The 12,341-nt window shown below is 37.9% G+C and overlaps 2 protein-coding genes across 2 annotated transcripts; both read right to left on the bottom strand.

Moving 5' to 3' along the window:
- Positions 1-396: 396 nt before the first annotated feature.
- On the bottom strand, positions 397-8,913 carry LOC130714654 (probably inactive leucine-rich repeat receptor-like protein kinase At5g48380). The gene is made up of 3 exons (XM_057564575.1): positions 8,753-8,913; positions 7,513-8,581; positions 397-1,468 (listed from the first exon to the last, which is right to left on the bottom strand). Exons 2-3 carry the CDS (start codon positions 8,413-8,415, stop codon positions 539-541), a joined length of 1,833 nt encoding a protein of 610 aa, XP_057420558.1. The 5' UTR covers positions 8,416-8,581; positions 8,753-8,913; the 3' UTR covers positions 397-538.
- Positions 8,914-9,484: 571 nt separating this feature from the next.
- LOC130714655 (cytochrome P450 71D11) lies at positions 9,485-11,394 on the bottom strand. The gene is made up of 2 exons (XM_057564576.1): positions 10,416-11,394; positions 9,485-10,244 (listed from the first exon to the last, which is right to left on the bottom strand). Exons 1-2 carry the CDS (start codon positions 11,322-11,324, stop codon positions 9,624-9,626), a joined length of 1,530 nt encoding a protein of 509 aa, XP_057420559.1. The 5' UTR covers positions 11,325-11,394; the 3' UTR covers positions 9,485-9,623.
- Between the last annotated feature and the right edge of the window lie 947 nt (positions 11,395-12,341).

Genomic DNA, 12,341 nt, shown 5'->3' with positions numbered 1-12,341 from the left:
TCTGGTTCGGTTCGGTTCGAACCATAGTATATCGGTTCAAACCATCTATAAATATGCATGTTTTACCGAACTGGTTAACCGAAATTTGAAACCGGTTCGGTTCGGTTTTCTCGAACCAAAATTTTGGTTCAGGTTCGGTTCGGTTCAAGCAAAGAACCGAACCATGAACAGCCCTAGCCTGCAGTAGCTGATTTAAACTTCGAGTTAAGCCGGTGATCAACTGGTTGTCCAAAACGTTGGACATTTCACTGGCCTACATGATCTAGATATATTGGTTCATTTGAGAAAGTTTCTCAGAGTCACAGACACCATCAAGTACAACAACATATATGAGTTATTGTGAGAACTATTATCAAACAAAAATCAAGTATTGTTTTTTTTGCTATTCTTTATATATTTCACTCATCAAAATATCCTTTATTTATTAGTTCTCAATGGGTTGAAATATGGCTATTTCGAAAATACTGATGTAAACTTAAATCAAATAAAAGATGGACTAAACTCAGACTATATGAAACACCAAACCTAGCTTAGTATTTTATAACTGAGTGATTTCATCTGTACTAATAGTAGAAGCAGTTTCTGATCCCTTGGGAGTATCAGATTCATCAATGCATCCTTGTAATTCCTTCCATATATTGCCCATTTTGTTGTAAACTTCAAGCATTGTTGGTCTTTGATCCGGTAAAGGTTGAACACACTCACAAGCAATTTTGAGGAGAGTACAGACATCATTTGCATGTCCTACCTCAATCAGACATTTATCGATTGCACTATAAAAATTTGAAGGGTTGCCACATAGGTTACTAGTGCCGGATGAACAGTTCAGTTCGTCATAAGTTTTCCCTGTAATCAGTTCAAAAAGCACACTTCCAAAGTCATAAACATCCTTCTTCCCATCCTTTACATTAAACACAATGCCTAGATCATTCTCAATGTTGAGATCCATAAATTTGGCCTCTCCAAAATTGGATATTTTGGGCTCAAAATTCTCATCTAGCAATATGCACTCTGAACATATGTTAAAATGGACTATATGCAAATTGCAGTTGTGATGGAGCCATGATAGCCCTCTTGCTATCCCAAGTGCAATGTTGACCCTCTCTGGCCATTTCAACCTCACAACTTCACTTTCTAAAGGATGCAACCATTTGGAAAGCCTTCCATTTGACATGTAAGGGTATGCCAAAATCTTTTCCTCTCTTTCAATGCAGAACCCAAGCAAGGGAACTATATTTTGGTGTTTGTGCTTTCCCAAAATCATTATTTCTGAAAGGAATTGCCTTGTAAAAAGCTGAGAGTCTTGTAGTTTCTTAACAGCTATGATCTGGCCATAAGGTAGCCTTCCTTGGTACATTATTCCCATCTTTCCTACCCCAATGGCATTGTCCATAGCAAAACAGGCTGTTGCATCATGCAGTTCTTCAACCCTCAATGTGGAAGTAAATCTTTCCAATAGGACTGAGATCTGTGGGGGCAAGCCATAATAATTTTAATCACCAACAACAATAGCAGAATTGAGAAATAAGACTGATGGCAAACGGAATCTTCTTATTCAAGAAATGAAAATTTTCATTGAAGGGAAACTTCCTTTGCAAACTCTGAATGCATTCCAGAGAATAACAAATATGTAAAAACTGAAAACCTAATGTTTGAACAGCATGGAGTAAATAAAGAGAACAACGAGAAACACACAAAGGTTTTGGTCACGCAGTTCGGCCAAATTGTCGATGTCTGCGACTATAGAGCAGCTATAGTTCCGTTTATTAGTTATGATTCAGGATATCTTAGAGTTACAGTGTTACAACCATATATATAAATACTAATGATTCATATTACAACAATACTCCTAAACCGTACCGTGGGGAGGCAAACCCCCACACCCTAGTCGCACCCCCTAAACAAGCAGATGGGCCGAACGCAACGGCCGCGGCCTCACCCCTTAACATATTACCCATGAGTCATACTCAACTCCTAAACATATTATAACTATCCTAATAAAACTGGTCAGGCCCATTAACATGACCCAATCAGTCCGATTAACAGTAACAATTTGTTGCTAGACCTCTTGCTACTACAACATATGCAAACAACATTATTTCTACAACTTTGATAAATTTACACTTATCTTTCTCTTTCATCCAAATTTCACTTCTTTTTCTTCTTATCTCTCACTTCTTTTCTCATCACCTCACTCTCAACTCACATTTCTCTCTCTTTTCTTATATCATTACATTCTATTGGTTTCTATGCTCTTTTTAACCACATAAACAGTGGATCTCACATTCCCTCCGTTTCTTTCTACCCTATTCTATTAGATAATATTACATTATTTTATTATTTAGGTTTTATGGGTAGTATAGTCTTTTACTCTTGACCTATTTATACTTTACTTTGTCTCTTATTGTAATACTCTTAGATTATTGTTTGTCTCCAATGAAATCCTAGCACATCTTTCTCTTATGCTCTCTCTTCATCTTTTCTATTTCTTCTAACATGGTATCTAGAGCTGGTTTGATTCTTGGAGATCTGGTGGTGTTTCTGAGCAAAGCTGGTCCATAATATTAGTTATTTGAAGATTCAATTGTCTTGCCACTGCACCACGTGATTTGAAGCTTTAATTTGTTGCACCTCTGATATATGCTCCACCACGTGATTTTAATTTGCCTTGAAAATGATATTGGAACCTTGTGATTTTCTTTTGGTTAGTAACGCAAGTTGTTACATGCTGGAGTATTGGGCAGATTGGAATTACCGTGCTATAGGAACCTTGTGATCCACTTGTTGCTGTGTTCTTCTTTGTTGGTCACTCTCTTGCATCAGATTTTGCCTTTAAATCGGGTAACACTTACTCTTCTCTTTTATTTGTACTTGTTCATCTCTATTTGCAATGGCTGGTGAAAAGGATGATTCCCTTCAAGCTATTAGTGTGCAATTGAATGGTAAAAACTATCCGTATTGGAGCTATGTACTAAAGAATTTTTTGAAAGGCAAAAGAATGTGGGGTTATGTTTCTGGAACGTCTCAACACCAAAAGACAAGAAAGATGGAAAATATGAAACGGAGCTCGAATCTTGGGAAGCAAATAATTCAAAGATTATTACTTGGATTAATAATTCTGTTATGCAGTCTATTGGCTTTCAGTTAGCAAAATTTGAAACAGCGAAGGAGGTTTGGGATCATTTGAAAAAGTTGTATGCGTAGTCTAATTTTGCCAAACAATATCAGCTGGAAATTGACATTCGGGCTCTTCAACAAGATAACATGAGCATTCAAGAGTTCTATTCTGCTATGTCTGACCTCTGGGACCAGTTGGCTCTCACTGAATCTGCAGAACTGAGTGCTTTTGCACCGTACACTAAATGTAGAGAGGAACAGCGTCTAGTTCAATTTTTAATGGCTCTTCAGAATGATTTTGAGGGGATACGTGGGTCAATTCTGCATCGTAATCCTCTTCCATCTGTTGATTCAGTGGTTAGTGAATTGATAGCTGAAGAAGTTCGCTTTAGGTCTCAATCTGATAAAGGAAAAGTTGACAGAGGAATTCTCCAAAGTCCAAATTCTTCTGTTCTTGCTGTCCCTCCTTTTAAAGGAAAATCTCATGTAAAAGTTGGTCTTGATGAATGTAGCTTTTGTAAGCAAAAAGGGCATTGGAAAACCCAATGTCCAAAACTGGTGAACAAGGCACAACAAACACAACAATCCTCTCAATGGAAGCCTTCGAGTCAGTTCAACCAAAGCAACTTTAAGAATTTTAGGCCTCCAGCACCTAATACTAATGCAGTTACTCCTGTGTTTGATGAGAGCAAATATGTTTCTGGTCCTTCCTTAGATGATCTTACTGCACAATTCAACAAATTCCTTGCTGCACAATCGTCATCCATGCCTGTACCGTCTTCCACGCACTCATATTCCATGTCTGTTATGTCTGCTGCACAATCTTCTGCCGAGTCCAACATAGGTTTGTCATCCACCAGTCCCTCAGGTATTTTTCCATCCTTGTGGATCCTTGACTCTGGAGCATGTCATCACATGTCACCTGATCTCAAATCATTTGTGTCCATACACCCTGTTTCAACTGTACCTATTGTAACAGCTGATGGCACACCTCTACCTGTAGCAGGAATTGGTTCTGTTTCCACATCTCGTTTATCTATTCCAGATGTCTATTACATTCCTAAATTATGTGTGAGTCTTATTTCTATAAGTCAGTTATGTGATTCTGGTTGCTTACTTTCCTTTTCTTCTACCTATTGTTATGTGCAGGATTTGCGGTCTCAGAGGCTGATTGGGACAGGCCGTAGATATGGGGGACTTTATGTTTTGGAAGAGCTACGAAGTCCAGATGTTGCAGCTACTAGTGCAGACTTGTCGTCCTTTCGTTTGACTCCGTCCTCTTCTAAGTTTTATTTATGGCATTCTCGTCTTGGTCATGTTTCTTTCTCCCGTTTGAAATACTTAGTTTCTACAGGAGCTTTAGGAAAGTTGCAAGCTAACGGTATTTCTAATTGTTGTGGTTGCAAACTTGCTAAGTTTTCTGCTTTGCCCTTTAGTAAAAGTGTCTCAATTTCTGTTGCACCTTTTGACTTAATTCATTCTGATGTATGGGGTCCATCCCCAATTGCTACTAAAGGTGGTTCTAGATATTATGTATCTTTCATTGATGATTGCACTCGTTACTGTTGGGTTTATCTTATGAAACATCGTTATGATTTTATAACTGTCTATCATATGTTTCGTGCTATGGTTAAAACTCAACGTAATGCTATTATTAAGTGCTTTCGATGCGATTTAGGTGGTGAGTATACTTCTAACAAGTTTACTGAACTCCTTGCATCTGATGGTACTTCTCATCAAACGTCTTGTACCGATACTCCTGAACAGAATGGAGTTGCTGAAAGAAAACATCGTCATATTGTTGAAACTGCTCGTTCTCTTCTCTTGTCTGCTTTTGTTCCTAGTGAGTTTTGGGGGGAAGCTGTCCTCACTTCGGTTCATGTCATTAACAGAATCCCTACCTCTCTCACTTCAGGTTTGTCCCCTTTTGAAAAATTATATGGTTATGCTCCTGATTATTCTACATTGCGCGTCTTTGGTTCTACTTGCTTTGTTCTTCGTCCGCATGTAGAACGCAGTAAGTTGTCATCTCGTTCATCAATTTGTGTCTTTCTTGGGTATGGTGATGGTCAAAAGGGTTATCGTTATTATGACCCTACAAGTAAAAAATTGTATGTCTCTCGCCATGTCGTGTTTCTTGAACATATTCCTTTTTACACTGTTCCTTCTAGTACCCATGATCTTACCAAATCTGATCTCATTCGCATTGATCCCTTTTCTACAGATTCGGTCATCACAGATGCTCCCCTTGTTCCCCATAGTCAAACTAATTCTCATGTTAAGCTTTGCAGGGTCGACACTAGTAGTTCTGCTACTTCTGAAGCTTCATCTGCACCCATGCCTCCCCAAGAAGCTTCTGAGATTGTAGATCCTCAACCTCATCGTCCTCAACGTGATCGTAAGTCCACTCAAAAGCCTGATTTTGTTTATTCTCTCTATTCCACTTCATTTGCTTCATTTTTAACCTCCATTCATAGCTTGTCTGAGCCCTCATCCTATAAAGAGGCAATTCTTGATCCTTGTTGGCAGCATGCTATGGAAGAAGAACTCTTTGCTTTACGTAAGACAAATACTTGGGAACTTGTCTCTCTTCCACCAGGAAAAACTGCAATTGGTTCTCGTTGGGTTTATAAGATCAAAACCAAGTCTGATGGGTCAATTGAGAGATACAAAGCTCGTTTAGTTGCTAAGGGGTTTTCTCAGCAATATGGTATGGATTATGAAGAAACCTTTGCTCCTGTTGCTAAAATGACCACTATTCGGACCCTTATTGCATTTGCGTCTGTTCGTTAGTGACATATTTCTCAACTAGATGTTAAAAATGCCTTCTTGAATGGTGATCTACAGGAAGAGGTTTATATGGTTCCTCCACCAGGTGTTTCTCATAATCCAGGTGAAGTTTGCAAATTGAAGAAGGCTCTCTACGGGCTTAAACAAGCCCTTCGTGCTTGGTTTGAGAAGTTTTCCATTGTGATTGAATCACTTGGTTTCACCTCCAGCCCACATGACTCTGCATTATTTGTCAAATGCTCTCCTCATATTCGTATTTTGCTATCTCTTTATGTTGATGATATGATTATTACTAGGGATGATGTTGTTGGGATTACGAATTTGAAACTTCAATTGGCTAAACAATTTGAGATGAAAGATTTGGGGACTCTTCATTACTTTCTGGGAATTGAGGTTGACTATTTCCCTCGAGGTTATCTCCTCTCTCAATCTAAGTATATTGCCACCATTCTTGCACAAGCTCGTCTCTCTGATACTCGAACAGTTGACACTCCTCTTGAAATGAATACTCGATATAACTCATCTGATGGTGTCCCTTTGGAAGATCCTACTTTGTATCGCACTCTTGTTGGCAGCTTGGTGTATCTTACCATTACTAGACCCGACATTTCCTATGCAGTGCATGTTGTTAGTCAGTTTGTTTCCTCCCCTACTACAGTTCATTGGGCAGCTATTCTTCGCATTCTTCGTTATCTTCAGGACACTCAGTTTCAAAGCCTCTTATTCCCCTCTTCTTCGTCATTGGAGCTGCGTTCTTACTCTGATGCTGATTGGGCCGGTTCTCCCTCTGATCGAAAATCTACAACTGGTTTTTGCATTTTCCTTGGAGATTCTCTTATTTCTTGGAAAAGTAAGAAGCAAGTTGTTGTCTCTCGATCTTCTACTGAAGCTGAATATCGTGCCATGGCATCCACTACTGCAGAAATTGTTTGGTTGCGTTGGCTCCTTGCATCCATGGGTGTCTCCCTCTCTGCACCTACTCCTATGTATTGTGATAATATGAGTGCCATCCAGATTACTCGCAACTCGGTCTTTCATGAACGCACCAAACACATTGAGATTGATTGTCATTTCACTAGACATCATTTTCAGCAGGGGACTATCACCTTGCCCTTTGTGTCCTCCTCCGTGCAGCTTGCTGACCTATTTACTAAGTCTCATTCTGCTAGGCGTTTTCGTTTCTTGATTGGCAAACTCTCGATGCTTCCTGTTCATGTTGATGCATCGTGAGTTTGAGGGGGGATATTAGATAATATTACATTATTTTATTTTTTAGGTTTTATGGGTAGTATAGTCTTTTACTCTTGACATATTTATACTTTACTTTGTCTCTTATTGTAATACTCTTAGATTATTGTTTGCCTCCAATGAAACCCTAGCACATCTTTCTCTTATGCTCTCTCTTCATCTTTTCTATTTCTTCTAACATTCCATCTGCTTCCCCTAATCTATATCTCATTGCTATTATTATTTCCTTCCTTAACAATATCAATCTTTGATTTGTACAACCCAATCTTACTATTCGGATCTCTTTGATATTAACAAGCCAACAGGGTAACAGCACTAAAAATACAGAGTTAGTTCAAAGAGAGATGAAGATAGTACCTCATTGCTTCCACATTCTAGCTGCTGCAGAGGTGACAGTTCACTCATCTGATCCATGATCCTTAGTGCTCCCCTCCTTGTGATGGAGAAAATATATTTGCCAAGCTCCATAGCTCTTTTTACGTTGCTGTTTACTTCCTGCTTAAATTTCACACTAGGTGCACGGTTGGAGTAGGATATGAAAACAACAATCACAGAAACCATCACTGAAAAAGCATAACCAACAATAATACCAGTCTTGAATGATTGATGAAATTCATTGGACTTGTCATCAGAGCAAGGTGACAAAGGCGCGCCACAAAGTCCACTGTTGTTTGCAAAATCAGTCAACACCCTTTGGGGGAACCAAGGCACTGGCCCTGACAAATGATTGTTAGAAAATGAAATTGATTTAATCCTGGGAAGCAATCCCAATTCTGTTGGGATTTGACCAGTTAACTTGTTGTTATCAAGTTTAAGAGTATTTAGGTAAGTCAACTTTGCTAAAGTTCTGGGAATTTCTCCACTGAATTTGTTACCAGAGAGATCCATGCTTGTAACAAATGGAAGTAATTCATTAATGTCAGATGGGATGGGTCCAGAGAGTTCATTGCCAGAAAGGTCTAAACCTGTCAATGATGAGCAATTCTCAAGGCCCCGAGGAAACTGACCCTTCAGTCCCATATTGGATAGCTTGAGATTGAGTACACTGTTCTCATAAGAAGGCCAGCAATCAACCCCATTGAATCTACATATGAAACCTTCGGTGTTGTTGAAGTTCCAGCTTGAGGTTATGTAATTATTCGGGTCTTCCAAGGAATTAAGGGATCTTAAACAGAAGATATCTGAATCGGTACAATAACTTGTAATTGAGATACTGAGCAAATAAATCAACAAGGTCATAAAGAAAATATCCCCTTTCATTTGAAAACTCAACCAACTTGATCAATTAACACAAAGTTTTTCTAATTTAAGCAGATGTCTCGAACTCGAGTTTATGTGAATGCAGCTGCGTTAATATTAGCAGGGAGAGTTTTGTTGCTCATAATGATCCTACCGGCTCAAACGAAATTGCCTTGGTGAAGAACATCTGTGTTCAAAACCAAAAAAGTTAGATAAGGAAATAATTGAATAACGTAAGTGGACTGAAAATTTGCAAAAAGATATAACTGTATTATGATGTAACACAAATTGGATGGGTTTATGCTGTATGAATAAAATATATGCATGGAACAGGAAGCGTTGTTGAATGATGCAAAACCTGACATATGGCTGAAATGCAGAAGCTTGAAGGAGAAATCAAGCTCCAATTCAGGTCAGCATGAAACTTGAGATACCTATAGAGCCAAATGAACTGTTTTTAACAAGAAAGTGCAAAGGTCATGTATTGGGTTTGTTTTTATGATTCCCCTGGTTTGCACATTTATTAGAAGAGTTGGAAATTTTGAACTATATTTGGTTTTTAAAAGTCTTCCTAGACAGTGTTGACTTCTGAAGTGTATCTCACGGCAAAGAAATTTCTTAGTCTCCGGTCTCTAAACTCTCAAGTGAGTCCCCTTCCATGTACGTTCCTCTGTCAGTATGTGGAATTTTTTAAATTTCACGTTTTTTTTTCATTATGTTTTGCTTCTAGTATAGATGAATTTTAATTCAGCCCTATAATTTTTTTGCAATGCTTTTGTATCTCAATTTTTTTATTTGAAATAAACACAAGTGAGATAATTTATTAGACGTCACATTTTTTACTCTATCACCGGCTCATGTGATTGACCTAGTAGGTTGAAAAGTGTGCATGTAAACTTTTTATACCAATTTTGGTCCCTTAATCAATTTTTTTATTACTTTTGGTCAAGATGTCCCTTCTTCCTCTTCTTCTTCCTTCATAACAAAATTCCAAAAAGCCTACAACCGCCCCAACACCCTCAAAGAACACCAAAATATATTTTATTAGACTTAAGGTGGTCTCGAGATTAAAACCTCTCAAGTGGCTTGCTAAAAATAACCCCAACAATAGTAAGGTGACACTTACAAGTTACAATAGCTTATCAATGTAACAAGCAGCATGAGGAAACTTATTATATTGAATATCAAAATAGTAAGGGGCCACTTCAACTGGTACACTTACAAGTTTACTAAGTTGAAGGCAATGGATGCGAAATTGAGGGAATCAAACATAAATCTTCTTTCTTTGACACAGTAACTCCAAATTCCTCAGTCAAGTCTAAGTCCTCATTTTTAATTCCCTTGGGAAGTGTCCAATCAAAGTGATACAACAACAAAGCAAGAACCAATTCAACATTTGCCATGCCATAATTTATCCCTGGGCAAATTCTCCTTCCAGCACCAAATGGGAGATGCTCAAAATTAGTTCCTTTGTAGTCAATAGAGCTATCAATAAACCTTTCAGGACAAAACCTCTCTGGTTCAGCCCAATATTTTGAATCTGTTCCAATTGCAAAAGTATTGACTAAGACCGTGCTTTTTGCAGGTATATGATAACCATTAATCTCACAAGCTTGTCTACATTCCCGGAATACAAGAGGACCAGGAGGGTGTAATCTGAGGACCTCATTGATGAATGCTTTCAAGTATTTGAGCTCATAAATGCAAGTTTCATCAACCTTTCCTCTTCTTTGGAATATCTCTCTCACTTCATCTTGTGCTTTCTTCAGTAGTATAGGATCTTTCATCATCTCAGCCATTGTCCAGTTAATGGTAGTTGCTGATGTCTCACTTCCAGCAATGAAGATATCCTAAAAGTAAGGGAAAAAAACATACCAAGTTATATAAATTGATTCAAACATCAAATGTGTCTTCGAAGTACTGCACAATTGATTCTGATTTCTGAAGCCAAAATCAATGATGAGAGAAAATATAATTATTCACATGCATGATTTTGCAAGACAATCAATATATATACTTACAAAGAGTATTGCTTTGATGTTTCTAATAGTTAAGTGAAAATCCTGGTCAGTGCTACTATTCTCATATTTTAAGAGAACATCAATCAGATCTTCCTCTCCTCCTTCAACTTGGCCTTCTTTGGTTCTTGAATTTGCCTTATGGTCATCGATGATAGTCTCCAATATTCTATCCATCTTTTGGTGCAAATATTCAAACTTAGACCTCATCCTTGTGAGGTTCTCAAGCCACTTAGCTGAAGGAAACAAGTCTGCTATGTTGAAACCTCCAGCTAGCTTCATAACTTCTCTTACGCATGATATGAACTCTTCTTGCTCCATGTATCTCTTGCCAAAAGCAGACCTTGAAGTGATTGTGAAAATCAATGAATCAATAGCTTGAGAAAGATTGACGACGGACCCTTCTTCTGATGCAATGCGTTGGATTAGATTTTTCACCTCTTCCTCCCTGATTGGCCATAAAGACTGGACACGTTTCATACTTAGAAGCTCTACATTGCAAATCTTTCGAACTTGTCTCCAGTAATCACCATAAGGTGAAAAGCCTATGTCTGTGGAACCATAAAACACTATATCTGTGAAAAGAGAACGAGGCCTGGATGCAAATGTGACATCATGGGTTTTCATGACTTCCTTAGCATACTCTGCTGAGGAAACAATGATGAAGATGACCTCTCCAAGTTGAAGGTGCATCAAGGGGCCATATTTTTTGGCCAAATCTCTTAATTTTCTGTGTGGTGGAGAACCAACGAGATGGGGTATGCTTCCTATTATTGGTAGTTTCCATGGCCCTGGTGGTATATTAGGAATTGAGTCAGGTTTTTTAAGATTCTTCCTTAATATCATGAGTGCAACAATCATGGATAGGAAGAAAGAGAAAAGGGCTAACAAATCATGAATTTGAGGAGCCATTGAGATAAAAGAATGGATAGACTAAAGCTATTCTATGTATGCATTAATATAGATATTGTGGAGCATTGTTTGGTGTCATTTTCACTCCTTTGATTATACGTACGTGCAAGAACTACTTGCTCATATATGATGCTTTCATTTTCTATTTTTTCTATGTTCAACTTGGCTGCTATAGCTGGAGTGAAGCACAAAACCAACGGATTGCTTGAATTAAAAATTGCATCATTACCTTTCGTGTGAAAACAGCAAAGACAATAAGACATCGGAAAAGGCAGCTAATTTTGTCATGAAAAGATAAATTATAAAATAATTAAGAACACTCTCATCGATAAGCTTAATTTATTCGCTTAAATAAGTTTTTGGTCTCTAACCTTTACCAAATGCTTGGTTTTCGTCTCTCATCGGAATAAATGTGGGTTTTAGTCCCTAACCTTTGTCCAAAGGTTTGATTTTGGTCCCTCCGGAGCTCTGGGTCAACGCCGGAGCTCCGGTGGCCCATGTGGCATGGCCACATGGGATTAATGAGGCTAGGTGGCAAAGCCAGGTGGATTTCTTTTTTTCGTTTAAATTATTAAAAAATAACTAATTAACATCATATATTATATAAATAAAATCATTAAAAAGGGAAAATTCAACCCAATCTTCTTCATCGATCTGAAATGCTCTCCCTCACCCTCAACAGAACTGACTCACAAAATCACTGGAGTGAATGGCTGAATAATCTCAAAACTTCAACCTTTTTGTCGATCTCTGCATCCTCTTCCCGTTTTCTTCCTCCCTCAAATTGATTTTTTTTCCATTGCTTTTCTCGTTTTACTTCCTTTGTTTCTCATCCGTTGTTTTGTCCCTGTCTTTTTATCTCTTTTTCTTTTTTGAGTCTGTAACTTCAATTCAATTTGACCTTCTTGTGCTCTTATCTATATATATATATATATATATATATATATATATATATATATATATCTTACCCAAAAAAAACTTGGGTTATCCAAAAAAATCTTTGTGAGGTGAGGCAGT

This window comes from Lotus japonicus, chromosome 4, assembly GCF_012489685.1.
Source record: "Lotus japonicus ecotype B-129 chromosome 4, LjGifu_v1.2".
NCBI classification, from domain to species: Eukaryota; Viridiplantae; Streptophyta; class Magnoliopsida; order Fabales; family Fabaceae; genus Lotus; species Lotus japonicus.
The sequence above is the reverse complement of the archived record's forward strand: the minus strand, read 5'-3'. Positions and strand labels throughout refer to the sequence as shown.